Source organism: Nylanderia fulva, unplaced genomic scaffold, assembly GCF_048542155.1.
Source record: "Nylanderia fulva isolate GAGA-0341 unplaced genomic scaffold, ASM4854215v1 Scaffold26, whole genome shotgun sequence".
NCBI classification, from domain to species: domain Eukaryota; kingdom Metazoa; phylum Arthropoda; class Insecta; order Hymenoptera; family Formicidae; genus Nylanderia; species Nylanderia fulva.
Window position 1 is genome coordinate 133,097 of NW_028190325.1, and position 13,939 is coordinate 147,035.

General features: G+C 33.8%; 2 protein-coding genes across 8 annotated transcripts in view; one reads left to right on the forward strand and one right to left on the reverse strand.

Moving 5' to 3' along the window:
- Positions 1–819: 819 nt before the first annotated feature.
- Syx13 (syntaxin 13) lies at positions 820–7,919 on the forward strand. Of its 3 annotated transcripts, none has more exons than XM_029314104.2 (6): positions 820–991; positions 1,835–2,038; positions 2,141–2,306; positions 2,416–2,546; positions 2,973–3,106; positions 3,270–7,919. In XM_029314104.2, exons 2-6 carry the CDS (start codon positions 1,836–1,838, stop codon positions 3,443–3,445), a joined length of 810 nt encoding a protein of 269 aa, XP_029169937.1. In that variant the 5' UTR covers positions 820–991; position 1,835; the 3' UTR covers positions 3,446–7,919. The 3 variants fall into 3 exon arrangements, with proteins under 3 accessions (XP_029169937.1, XP_029169938.1, XP_029169939.1); XM_029314105.2 differs by having other exon boundaries at positions 820–926; XM_029314106.2 differs by lacking the exon at positions 820–991 and adding an exon at positions 1,008–1,592.
- LOC114939687 (ankyrin repeat and BTB/POZ domain-containing protein 2) overlaps positions 5,105–13,939 on the reverse strand; it is a 29,325-nt gene continuing 20,490 nt past the window's right edge. For 3 of the 5 annotated variants that reach the window (XM_085483644.1, XM_085483645.1, XM_029314079.2), the window contains 12 exons: positions 11,667–11,868; positions 11,218–11,460; positions 10,518–10,997; positions 10,053–10,383; positions 9,561–9,796; positions 9,268–9,470; positions 8,378–9,118; positions 7,915–8,183; positions 7,611–7,816; positions 7,227–7,520; positions 6,614–6,796; positions 5,105–6,525 (listed from right to left, as the gene is read on the reverse strand). In XM_085483644.1, coding sequence (XP_085339770.1) covers positions 6,319–6,525; positions 6,614–6,796; positions 7,227–7,520; positions 7,611–7,816; positions 7,915–8,183; positions 8,378–9,118; positions 9,268–9,470; positions 9,561–9,796; positions 10,053–10,383; positions 10,518–10,997; positions 11,218–11,460; positions 11,667–11,868 — 3,595 coding nt within the window. In that variant the 3' untranslated portion in view covers positions 5,105–6,318. The remainder of the gene's footprint in view (positions 6,526–6,613; positions 6,797–7,226; positions 7,521–7,610; positions 7,817–7,914; positions 8,184–8,377; positions 9,119–9,267; positions 9,471–9,560; positions 9,797–10,052; positions 10,384–10,517; positions 10,998–11,217; positions 11,461–11,666; positions 11,869–13,939) is intronic. The other 2 variants (XM_029314080.2, XM_029314081.2) reach the window with 2 other exon arrangements.

Consider the following 13,939-nt stretch of genomic DNA (forward strand, 5'->3'; position numbering starts at 1 on the left):
TTCCGCGCGCGTTTTCGCCGCACCCACGCCGCGCCGTGCCCGTTAAATCGTCGCGCAAAGCCAGGAGAGATGCACAATAGCGTTTACTTACGGCCGACGTTGTTGTTTCTGAAGGCTTTCGCAATCTGTCGGTCGCACTCGGCAACTTCCGCGGAGGGAGAGAGCCACCGCTCCGGTCAACTTCACGTCTGTCGCGCGACTGACGCGGAGTCCCGAGTCCCGAGCGCGGGAGCGCGCGAACCGAGAGAGAGAGAGAGAAATATCGAAATGTCACTTAGCCGCCCGATTCGCGCGGATTCGATCGACGATCGCCGAAACTCGTCCGTCCCTCGGACGCTCTCTTGACTCCGACTGTCGACGAGACGTTGGACGGGAGACTAGACATTTCCACATGAGTTAGCGAAAAACTCGTCCCGGAAGTGCGGCTCCGCGGGAAGGAGGCGAGAAAGAGCAAATTTATTTTCGACCTTTTTCGCGCGCGATTTTAAATAAATTCGCGATCAAATAATTGATCTGATCAAATCGTCTAAATTTTTCTCGCGACTCACCGATTCCAAATACGATTAAAGGTACGTTTATAGACGACTACTTGACTTCGGTAATGCGAGGTAATTTCCATACATGAGAATCGTCGAGGATATAATAAAATACGAATAGCGGAGAGGCGCGAATGAAAAATCCGAAAATCGACTTTGACAGGTCGCGTCGTTCTCCGTAAATTTCGATCGCGCCTCGAATTGGGGTGATAAAAAAGATGTAATATAAAATATAACACGTCGGTAAATTAGATCTCTTTCCAGGTACACGGATGGGAGTACAAAGGGTCTGCTGTCACGCCGCCGGTTTCTTAGAACGTTTGGGCAACTGTCAGTTTTAGAGCCAATTCGCGCACGGGAGAACGACCATTGTCCTGCTGGTATTTAAATGTAATTTCACGAGACGATTTATATTTATACGTTTAAGGACATTTATGATAAAGGACGTTACTCAGGTTAGTGGCTCGGGACACCTCGCGAGGTGACATTCGCGATCCTCTCGTATCCCCTAATTTAACCCCTCCTTCAATTAAGCATTTGTCATACGGAATTAGAGCTCGAGTTTACTGTTAAATCTCTCGTACATGTCATTGCACGAAGATCCCCGCGATCATAGTTTTTTTTAATAATGTCCTCGCGATGCTCGGAAGCATTTAAGATGTCTCGCTTTGTGTAAGAAACGAATGTAGATTAATCGAGGATAATTTCCAACATTTTCGATCGTCTAAAATAATTGCTGTGTAAACATATACAAAAATACGTTAACAAGTTTGTATAACATTGGACCTTGTTTGAGAGTATATAAATAAAATGAGCAAAACTTGACGTGTGTCATTTCGCATTTTTATATAATAAACATAAGTAATGGCTGTCAAAGTATCTGATATCAAAAGGTGATATCAAAGTAATTTGTATTCATTACATATAATCGCATTTTATCGTATTAATTATTTATATGACTGATGTCATTTTTCTGTATACGTATACAAGAAGCATATAAGAAGGTCATCATAACAATATATTACAAAAAATATTTATTATTGCATAAAAAACTATGTAAGTTGTATAGTTTTTCTTAAATCCTGGTCTTATTGTTTTCTTTTTCTCATATTTTAATTTCTCATATATATTTTCTCATATTTTATACAATATCTTAATAATAGACAAGCAAAAAATGCTTTCACATGTCCTAAATATTGATAAATGTGAAAAGAACAACTTATAAATTTGTACTGATGTAGATTCCTATATTTACATGAGATTGTTAACACAAAACTTAAGCAGGATTTTCTTTTCAGAATGGCTCAACGTTCGCAAAACTATGGATCTACGGATCAACGGATGGATGTACCTGAAATAGGATTTAGTCCTACTGAACTTTATAGTCTCAGTGAAAATATTACCACTAACATATATACAATTAACACAAGTTGGAAAACTTTGGAAAGAGCTTATAAAAACATCGGAACCAGTAAAGATAATCAAGGCTTAAGAGACAAAGTGTAAGTAGAAGAAATCATATATATGATTAATCATAAATTGTAATATTTATTCATTAAATTATAATACTGAATATATACATATATAAAAAATAATTTTTTCAGACATGTAACACAATTAAGTACCAATCAGGTGGTCACACAGACAAGCAAGGATATAGCAAGATTAACAGTATTGATGAGGCGTGGAGATAAACAGCAAAAATTACAAATTGAGAAACTCACAACAGATTTTAAAGATGCATTACAAAGATATTCCGATATGCAAAAGGCAAGAGATACGTTCCTGATATAAAAACTTGGAGTAAAATATAAATGATACATAGTTCTATAAAATATCTATTTTATTTGACCTTAAATTAATAGTAAATGTTTTGCAGTCAATTGCAGAGAAGATGAAGAAACATATTTTAGCTATAACTAATATAGAAAATTCAATGGATGGGGAAGATGCTGAAGAGACACAACGGCTACTTCAAGTACAAGAACAAGAACATAAGGCTACACAAAGGTTCGAAAATTTTGACATTTTTGCATTTTAGCGCAAAACGATATTTCTACACTTATAATTAATGCAGAAAATCTTACCCATTTACTTAGTTGGAACAAAAGCGATGGTTTCCATTGGTCGCATATTGCACAATGCTATGAACATAGAAGCTATCGTAATTGTATCCGTTAATGGGGAATGTAAGATTTTCTGGATGAAGCAATAAAGAAATATAGAAATCGTAGATATTTTAGATATCTGACAAGATAGACTGAATTTAAAATTTCAGTACAAAAAACTTAATTATCACATATATTTTTTATATAGAGAAATAATTATAAAATACACTCTTATGTGTATGGTAAGTTAGTTTCAATGCATCTTGCAGAACAATATTGAGCAATAATTAGTAAAAATAACAATCATTATGTATCATGGCATGCCTAGAACACTCGAGTTTCAACAAGGACTGCTGTTGGAAAGAGAAGATAGGATTAAACGAATTGAGGGGGATATTCTAGATGTGAATCAAATTATGCGTGAACTTGCAGCATTGGTGCATCAACAAGGTGATACTATCGGTAGGTATCTTTTTAGTATTTTAAAATATGGTTTTATAAATGGTACTCTTTTAAACTTTCTTACAATGTGAAGAGTTATGGAAAAATCTAAAATAAATCTGTTGACATTTGCTTGTTATAAAATATATAACACTTGATTGATAAGCAAATGACTTTCTTGTAGATACGATCGACAACCATATAGAGAATATACACAGCGATGTGGAGTTAGGAGCGCAGGAACTTGTGAAGGGAAGTAATTACCAAAGTAAATTTCGTCGGAAAGTTTACATCTTGTTGTTTCTTGCGGTTATAGTTGTCATTGTATTAACTGTTATTCTAGTCATTAAATTAAGTTAGCGCCCCTAGCCTTTGTGCGAATTTTAACGATAAATGGAAAGGGTTGTCTCAATCTGTGTTTCATCAAGTTGATTAAAGTCAAAGTAATGTGTTTAAAATCATGTTTCATTCATCTTGATTTTTCTATTTCCATACATTGGAAATGTAAATGAGAGTATAGAGACTTATTTTATATTTGCTTATGAATACAAACATCTGCTTTATTACCAATAATAATACCTCTTATATTTTTGGAGAGATATGTCAGACATTTTTAAATTTTATAAAACAATATTTAATAATTTCACATGTAAAGTATGAATTTTTATGGGTTTTTTTAAAATTCTATTCTTGCACTTATAAACGTACAATTATTGAATAAATTATTGGAGCGTATTGACAAAAGAACTCATGATATCTTTATCTTAAATTGCATCATTGTTTTATATTTTATAATATCTCATATATTTTTATATTAATATTAATTTCAAGTTTTTATGTTTAAATTAAAATTTTTAATAAAATTATAGAATTATTTATATTTGAATTAAAAATTTAAATAATAAAAATTTTATAATTCTAACAGATTCTATATGTCATAGTATTGACAGAGAGCTTGCCGAGAAAACTTTTCTCATGTTGTATGCTTCAATTACCTTAAAATATGTAATAGTGATACATATATATATATATATATATGTATATATATATATATATGTGTGTGTGTGTGTGTGTGTGTGTGTGTGCGTGTGTGTGTGTGCGTGTGTGTGTGTGCGTGTGTGTGTGTGTGTGTATGTCAATAATAAAATTTATAGAAATTTGTTAATATCTTTTTATAGCTTGAAATTGTATGGGGTATATTGTTGATACTATATATCAACTTGACTGATTCGTTTCTTTAGTAAACTATATCTATATTTAAAATATTATGTAAAAGAATTAAGTTCTGTGAAATTAATTGTTAACAGATTTATAAATAGGTAGAAAATTTCAGTTTTTATGTGTAAACATCAAGTTATTGCGCAAATGAAATGTTTATTCTCATTGCAACACAAAATGATATTTAATAGCGCGTACATATAACTAATAAGTAAATTAATACAAAACTTTGCACATACATATACATTCTCATTATATTTGTATAAAAGATTTTTATGCATTTTATGATTATTCTTGAAGTACTGATCAAAACAATTTTTGATCTTCTTCATTACTATTTGCATATTATTACTATCTGTAATGGTTTAACAATATTACAGTCTAAATTAAACATGTTATTAGATGGATAAAAATTAGGAGTTGACAATTATTTGTGAATAAATTCTTTAACTCGTTTAATGAAAAGGATAAATTCTTTTAATGAAATTGTATTAACCGACTGCATAAAATCTACATATTAATTCATATGCTATTTGATTTTTCCAGTTGCATTTTATTTCAATTATATATTTTCTTAAGCTTGTACTTTTATCGCTATAAATTCTGTTTAATAAATCTAATTCCATGAAATGTTATTGAAAATTACTTCAATAGTTTCGATAATAATTAACTTGTATATTAATTTCATCAATATAATTCTCAATATAATAATTTTCTTCTAAAATAATATCATGGATTAATTTCGTAGACAATATTGCAATATAAACAAATATATACAAAATAATAACATGTATATGTATCTCAAAAGTTTTCTTCAAGATTTGAAATATCACCGCGCTTGATTAAATTAATCAAAATGATATCGTTTATAATTATATCGTTAAAGTGATACCGCCTATAAAGCGATATTTCTGATTGTATAGATGTTGATAGATATAAGAGAGAAAAATTAACTCGATTGAGACAACCACTTTTCTACAATTATTCGATTCTGATATGAATATTAGGCATTCCGGATCCTTAAAAATCCAACATATAATATAATTAAGATTATACTCTGACTATTGTATATAATTATATATAATTAATCATTAATATTCTTTAAATAAATAGTGCTATAACATTGATAACAATGATACTTGAGCTAATGTCAAGTATATAATAGCTTTATTATGCCATTGTTGATTTGTATGTGCTAAATTAATATTAAGCATTAAATTGTTTTGTTTTTTTTTTGCAAATAAAAATTTTTTTATATCCTATATATATGTTATATAATTATAACATGGAATTGCATTGAGAAATATAAGAGTATATCTAACTAAAATATACTATACACGTACAGAATTAGAAATATCGGATTTTATTGAATTTTAAGGCTGTTAATAGAAAAGTTCACTTACTATATCTAGTAACGAAATTCTTGTTACATATATATATATGACTTGTACATAGTATAAAAAATTATTGCATATAAAATATATAAATATATACATACTATATAATGGTCGGACCTTCTGTCGCTAGAAAGTTTGTTCAATCAGATAAAACTCGATTTTTATGATAAATGTATGGAAAGAGACATATAAAAATGTCCAAGTTTTTATACTAGCTTATTTACATTTACAAGAATATGTCGTAAACGGCAGTGATTTTCACATAAACTAATTATCCTTATTACTTGTAACATAGCACATATATGATGTTGATATTTTAATATACAATGTACATATAAAAATTTGTTCGTCTAACAATTCAAAATTATGTTCAAATTGTCGCAACGAGACTTTTTATATATGTTCTTTTGGAATGTGATAATATTTAATTTTGTCAGTTATACTTAAGATTATATCTTGGAATCTTCTAAAACATACAAATCACGTAAAGTTCTTTCTACTTTGACATAACTTTCGCAACTGGAAGTTGAAAGATTTAAACTGCGCAGTCATTTTATACTCATTTTCAACATACAATTATATACTTACTCATTTCCAATTGTATACTGCAGAAGCAATTTAAGCTTTTATCTTGTTTTGTTGTTGAGATCGCCTGACTTTTATCCGCGATTGCAGAGTGAGTAACAGGCCCGCAAGAACATCGTGATTCGGTAACTTTTTCGCGAATAACAAACGCTTGACTGAATCATCGTACGTCAGGAGGGCCATCATATTTTGTAATAAGAATCCTTGACAGTATTCCAAAAGCTGTGCTGCATTATACACCTGCAATTTTGAAATAATCCGTTAAACAATAGTACCATGCATGATTCTTAGTTTCTCTACAGCTATATAGGTTGTTATAAAAATATACCTTTGCGTGAATATACATAGAAACGATATTGTCAAGATCCACCATTGTGGAACACTGTGCTTCACAGTATCTAAGCAACCCATCGAGTTGAAAGAAATTGGCTGCCGCCATTAATTCTAGGACATCACTTTGATTAACTTCCAAAGTAGCGCAACCGCCGTGGTAAAGAAATTCCATGACCATCTGAAATCGAAATACATCTCTAAGAACAACTTTCTTGTCTTTAATAAAATATTCATTAGTCAGTATATATAAATCTTAAGGAAGATGACAAAGATGAAATTTATCAGCATATTTCAAGAATTTGTTGAGTTTATTTAATTATAATGGTTATCGCAAATATTATAGCAGTGGATAAGCTTAAATCAATGCTATTTTATTTTTAATTAAAAATTTTATATGCAACATTCAGTAAAATACATGCAAGATATTGATTAAAACCCTGTTGGAATAAAGTTATTAGTTTCCGCAAGAAAAATTCATAAAAATAGGCATCTTTTTGATCCTTTTAAGTGTATGCCCCCCCCCTCCTCCCTTAAATTATCATCAATTGACATTTAATTTCAATGCTGAAAAATAATACAATTATTATACAAGAAATATAAATGCGTACCTGGAATATGTGATATCTTATGTCGTTGATCTGCACAATAGGAGGATTGCCTTCGCATAATTTTGAGCTCAACATATTTCTGAATCTTGGGGAAGACGTAACTAATACAATCTTATGACCGTAGAAAACGCGACCTTCAACTCTAAATTGTACGTCACTTAATTCAGGATTATTTACAAATTTCGGATCGATTCTCGATCCACTCGACAAAGTGGTATCTCTAATTGGCTTGATCGGTTCCCAGCCATAACATGTACAAAATATATCAGCGAGCAACAGTGTCGTACCTTCCTTCTGCGAAAATACAATACAAGTGACATCTTGAATAATTGCATCAATGTATAATATACAGACAATAAATATATAAACGCAACTCCTATATACCTTACTATATCTAAAGATATTGAATAAAAGCGGCAAACATTCCTGCACGAATTGTGTAGAATAATCATCCGGGCAGACTTGAAGAAAGTCTTGAAGTAATTGATCGATAACCGAATCTAATCGCATTTCGTGAGCCGTCGCAAGACTGTGCATCCAGCAATGCAGTGTCCAACCTACTTTTAGCCCACGAAGTTCCATGGTGATATCTATTAAATCGTGATAAATATAATTATATGAAAATATGAAACATATGTAAAAACTTTTTTCAATACATTATATTGTATTAAGAATTATATTGTCTTACCTAAATGATTGCTTTCCGCGGTATGGTACATTGCTTCCTGCAGCGCCTTTGTTTGTATTTTATTAAACACTGGTTCTTTGCCTTCTCTGCGAGCTCCTCTCCCTTCAGCAATCTGCTGTTGAGGATTAGTGCCGGCATTACCTTCCGCTAATATCTCTTCCAAAGATAATATCTCTTTTTCTCCACGCTTGGCTGAGAAGTTGAGTGGATGTGACAATAGTTGATGAAGACAGCTTCTTTGGCCATGCGCCGTTGCCACCGATATTGCGCTATTTATCAAGAATATAAAAATTAAAGACTAGTTTCTATTAATTTATAAATGCATTATCTAACATATTTATCTTAACTTTTCAATATAGATATATCCCAAAACAATAATCTATTATTTTTCATGTTCAACGAAAAATTTTAATGAAATTTATGAACGCAATTGAACTGTTAAGACTAAAGTAGCACTTGTTACCTGTAACAACCACGTTGCACGGAACCCGAATAGGAGAACGAATCCTTGATTAGAGTGGACAGGAATGGTTGCGCACCATGTGCCAAGAGAAGAGCCACCATCTCGTTGTTTCCTGATGCCGTGGCTGCTTGCAGAGGTGTGACCGTGCATTTGTCCTCGCTGAGTTTTGCGCCACCCTCTGCTGCGGCACCTCTCTCGAGCAATACCCTTGCTACGTTGCAATGACCCAACAGAGCCGCGTAAGTCAGAGCGGTCCAATGTTGCGTTTCCGCGTTGAAAGCGGTTTGCGCATAGCATCCTGGGGCAACTCCATTGGGATTACCCGGGCTGTTGGCAGACGTTCCATTCGCGTTCGGCATCGTTTTACCAGTCGGCGTTATCATCACCGATTGATTGATCGGACTCCTAGCATTCGGTGTACCGGAAGAAGTTTGCGGCATCTTGGAAGGCGTGTTAAACGACGAATTCGTCGCCGGCGGCGGACTTTCGATATTTACATCCGCTCCGGCGTCCAGCAAAGCCGACACGGCTAATTCGTCACCGTTGATACACGCTAACATCAGAGCCGTGAATCCAGCGTCGTTCACCGTATTGATTTTCGTCGAGGGTAGCAACGGCATCGCCTGGGTTATGAGATCCGTTCGACCGCTGATCAACATCTTGAAGGCCATATCTAATGTCAGCAACCGAACATATTCCGCATCGTCGACGCGCTTCGAGCACACCGCTATCTCCTCAGAACTGCACACAATGCCATATAAATATTAATAAAGTTGTTAAACAGAATCAACAAAACTAATTGTAAAATTACGACAAATCTATACATTTAAATAAATCGTCAATTGTTTTACTTTAAAACTACTTTGTTTTAATCAAAAGCTTTGACTGACCATATTGGTCTGACGGGACAGTCCACACCAGGCAACAGCAACCGAGCAGCTTGATTGATGTCATCCTGGTCTACAACAAGACCATGTCTATGTTCCGAGTGTGCTGCAGCTACTCGTAACCATTCCACTAATGGTGGTAGCACAACATAAGCTCGTTCATACGCTAATTCTTGTATTCCAGATCCACGTTCACCATGCTCGAGCTTAAACAATAAATTTGGATCAAATCAATGACGCAAAAAATAAATCTGCGATAAATTCGTTTTAAGTCTCGAGATAAAAATCTCCTGTACCTGTGAGCATCTCATGTAATAAAACAAGGCGTGTAACGCTCTCGTTGTTAGCGGTATAGGGCAATGTCCCGCTTGTGCTACCTTGGAAATCAAATCCATCAATTCCGACATCGAGCCTACACATGTTGTAAGCAACGATGGTTCCAAAGCCGACTGAACCGCGTCTCGTCCGCTACGCGACGATGATGATGAATTCAAGGAACTTACGCTCGCCCAACGAGGCATCGCAAGGGCGCCTGCGAAAAGACATATTTTAATATTTTTCATTGATACAGATAACATATTATATATTCTAAGCAAAATTCGTACATCTTCAAAGTAAAATTTGTTATATATTTTTTTATTTTTATATCAAAACAATCAGTGTTTTATTTAAAAATTTACTTAAAATGAACATCTGCCGAGGAAGATAATTAAAAATCATATAAATTTATCCGCGTGTAATAGAACATGGCACCTTCCTTTCTTTACCAAAAAATCCTGGTAACAAACCTGATGCAGTTCGACCGGCATTGAGATGCGCGTACGGCTGCAACAGGCCCCATAAGTCGCCGCTGTTAGCTATAGCGTGTTCCAGCATCGTCGCTGTAAGAGTCGTATGCGGCTCGGTCGGCATGCATTGTAACAGTATTTCCTCCAGAAGATTCTCAATTCCAGCCGTAAGGTATATTGCGGCGTACTCGTGGATCATCCGACCGAGTTTCACGTCAGACATCCAGCGTAAAAAACGCCCGACAGGTAGTTGCAATCCTGAACGAGAAGCCTTCGATTGTTTCAGCTGATCGCCGGATACAGCGAACATCGCGGCGGCTCGAAGACATGCCTGTCAAATATCAGATGACTAGTTAAATGATCGTTTCGCAATTAAATTATTATTAAAATATTAACATAATATAACATTATTTATTATTTTACAATTCTTCTTTCTTACACAATTGCAGTTATTTCCAAGCGTACCTTGGTACAGGAATCCGCTAGAGCCGGGCAGAGCACGATTTTGAAGGCGCTGTACACTTCGTGCTTGCTGCAGAGACCTATCGGCTTTGCCAGTCTCTGAGTCTCGCGACCGATCCTGACTAGTGCGCGTTGCAGTAGATAGGAAAGTCGCGGAATTGTCTCCATCGAGACTTGCTCCATGTGCTCTCTCGTACGACCATTCTGAAGCACACGTAGCACGTCGTGGTGGGTCCATGGTAGTTGCTGTAACTCCACCAAACGATTGTGAGAGTCCACCCAGACGAACTCGTCGGCGCTGGTCACGTTGGTGTTGATCGTCTCCAAACTAGAGTGTCGCATCAGCCTCCTTACTGCTGGTTCTGAGCTCTCCGAACCGCTCAGCGACGAGTACGTGGACGAAGACTTGTGCGAACGCATCGTCAGCTGCTGAATCGCCAGTTTTATGTCCTCCAAACCGGAACCTGACCATGGTACCTGCAGCTAATCAGAATAAATAATTCACATTTATGCAATCAAACATTAATATTTATTCTCATGCAATGTTTCTAATAGTTTAACATCTATCTTCATTTTATATAAATTCTAACTGGAATTTGATTGATTTTCTAAACTTCTTTTTTGGAGACAAAAAAGGAACAGAGAAAGAATCGATAAAATTTCAGTTGTCTTCGACTAATATTTATAAGAGCTTTGTTGAAACCTTGGCAGGAGTAGCTCTATGCCGGTTGCGATTCTGGCCGGATCTTTTGCCGTTCCTCTGAGTAACCGACGCTGAGAGTCGGTCGTCCTCAGGTACGGCGTTCAGTTGCTGAGGACTGTGAGTCTTGTGGTGACGATGCGGCGGCGAGCTGCTGCTCGTATGACCGCCGGTGTCTGACATGCTCGCATGTCCGGAAGATCGGTTCTCATCGGAGGAGCTGTTACCGGTGCATTCCGGTCGCCTCTGCAAAAATTTGGTAATCTTTAATGGCGAACAATGACATTTTCTAACTTTTGTACGTCAAGTAATTCTTCTTATTACACGTATAGAGAGCATAAGAAAAAAATGCCTGATATAATAAAATAGCAGAGAAATATTAGAAATCAGGCATAAGCATTCATAAAGCTTTTTAACGTGGATTTATCGTAGGCTGGAATTTTTCTATATACCTGAAGTGCACGAAGCTCGTGTAAACTGAGATGATGGTGTTGGGAGTGACGTTGGTGTTGAGAAATCGGTGTCGGTGCCACGCTGTCCGTATCTCTTTCCGGGATCATGTGGACCATATCATGAACCCCGTTTTTGGGTGAATTCTCCGTGAAATCCTTAGAGTAAGGAGGACAAAATATCTCACGGCTATTGCTACCCGGCCTGTAAAATAATTTTAATTAAATATTAAAATTAAATTAAATATTAAAATATTAATTAAATATAAATCGACATGTAATTTATTATTTATATATTTATTATATATTTTATTATTTTATGTTATAATTTGTTATTCTTATACATTCATTTTTATACTATTATTGAATATTCATTATTGTTATATTTTTACTTTTTATTATATATTATTAAATTATATATATTTTCAAAAAGTGATGTTATTAATTTTATTAAAGTTGAAAAGCTGCACGCACGTAATATTTCAAGTTTAATAAATTTAATAATAAAAATGTTTTGAATAATATAATTTGAATATGTAATTTAATAATATAGAATATATAAAAAATAATATAAATCTAATAATAAAAATTATGTAATAAATATAAAAAGATAATAAAGTATAAAATAAAATCATTAGAAATTTTATTGTAAATTACTTAACATCCAAAATGTTTTGCTTGTTTAGTTGACCTATCTTTTAATAATTTATAAATCTTCCATAAATACATACAATTCTACAAATATCATGAGTAAATTGAAAGCTTTGTAAAATTAATTTATATCCAATATAAGAAATAGATTTATTTCACAAAAAATATTTTTGCATTCTACTGCCGAGGAATGTAAAATGTCTGGGATAATTTTGATCATAAATCTCTTCTTTTCATTTCATTACATTACATTACATTATTATGCTATGACAGAATAGATTAATGAAATTAACGGAAACAAATGTATGTGTCAACTTTCTCAGAAGTATAGATAAAATATTTCGCACATGTTTCCGCGTGGGCGAAGAATATAAAATCTCTTTACATTAATCATCTCTTTATATCATTTACGAATGTTTGTTTCAACTTCTTTGAAATTGATTTTTTTCAAGAAAAATATCAAGACATTGATTGATTTTGTATGTGAATAATTATAGAAATAAACATTTTTCACTACGTCTGTCAGCGATAAAATTAAATAACAGAACTTAAATCTCTCTTTATATATTTAATTTTTAACAAAATTTATTTCAATAAAATATCTTTTATAATTCAAGAGTTATCAAGATATTAAAATAAAACTAAATTTTCACTCAAGTGAAATCGACTCCGATTTGAACAAAAAAATACGCTGTAGTTCGTGGCGAGCTAGAATCATCCAATATAAGTTTCTCATTCAACGACCCGAATGATACGCAATATCCTGTCGGGTAGGTCGGCGCCTTCTTAATTGTCGTAGAAATATTTCTAGCTTGCCTTATCTCATGTGAGAAAATGCATGGTGTCGCACGCAAGATAGACGCATTCCATGAAAAAAGGATTTGTCCGATTTTTACGGTTTATTTCTTCGAGAAATGAAAGATTCCATGAAAAAAAGCAAATAAAGTATGCTCATCTTGCCTAATGAGATACTTCATGTTATTTTAGAACTATTGTATAACGATTGTAAACTCGGAATAATCTTTTTACCCTGAAATATGCTGACGTTTGAGGTACAAAAATTCATTTAACTAGCGTTGGAAAAATGTGAAGAATCAGCGTAACGCAAGTTTAAAAAAAAAACATGTAACGCACAATACATAAAATCTCGAATTTACTCATGTTTATCAAATATTTTTTGCATATGCAACAATCTCGAATGGTTCACGTTTTATCGAATATTTTTGGGGCAAACGTATACTTTTATATTTTTAAATTTATCAATTTTTCGAGATTCCAGAATCTGCCAATATACATTTCGCAAAATATTTTTGAACAATCGGTATCGAGAGAATTCGAAGAGAATGCAATGCTTTATCGGAAACGAACAATTATCGCAATTAAAAAATTATTCAGGCCAACAACATATGTACTGTAATTAAATAGAGTTAAAGGCGCGCAAGTTTCACCTATAGAGTGTAATTATTAAAAAAAAATCATGGATATCGAAATGTACGCGTTTCGAAATCCTCAAATGAATGCTATTATATTCGATCGCGCGACTATTGTTAGTCGATATTGATGCCGAAGGGGAGGCTTGGCTTCGACAACTTTCAAATCCAACATTAAGGTTGTATATTGCGTAA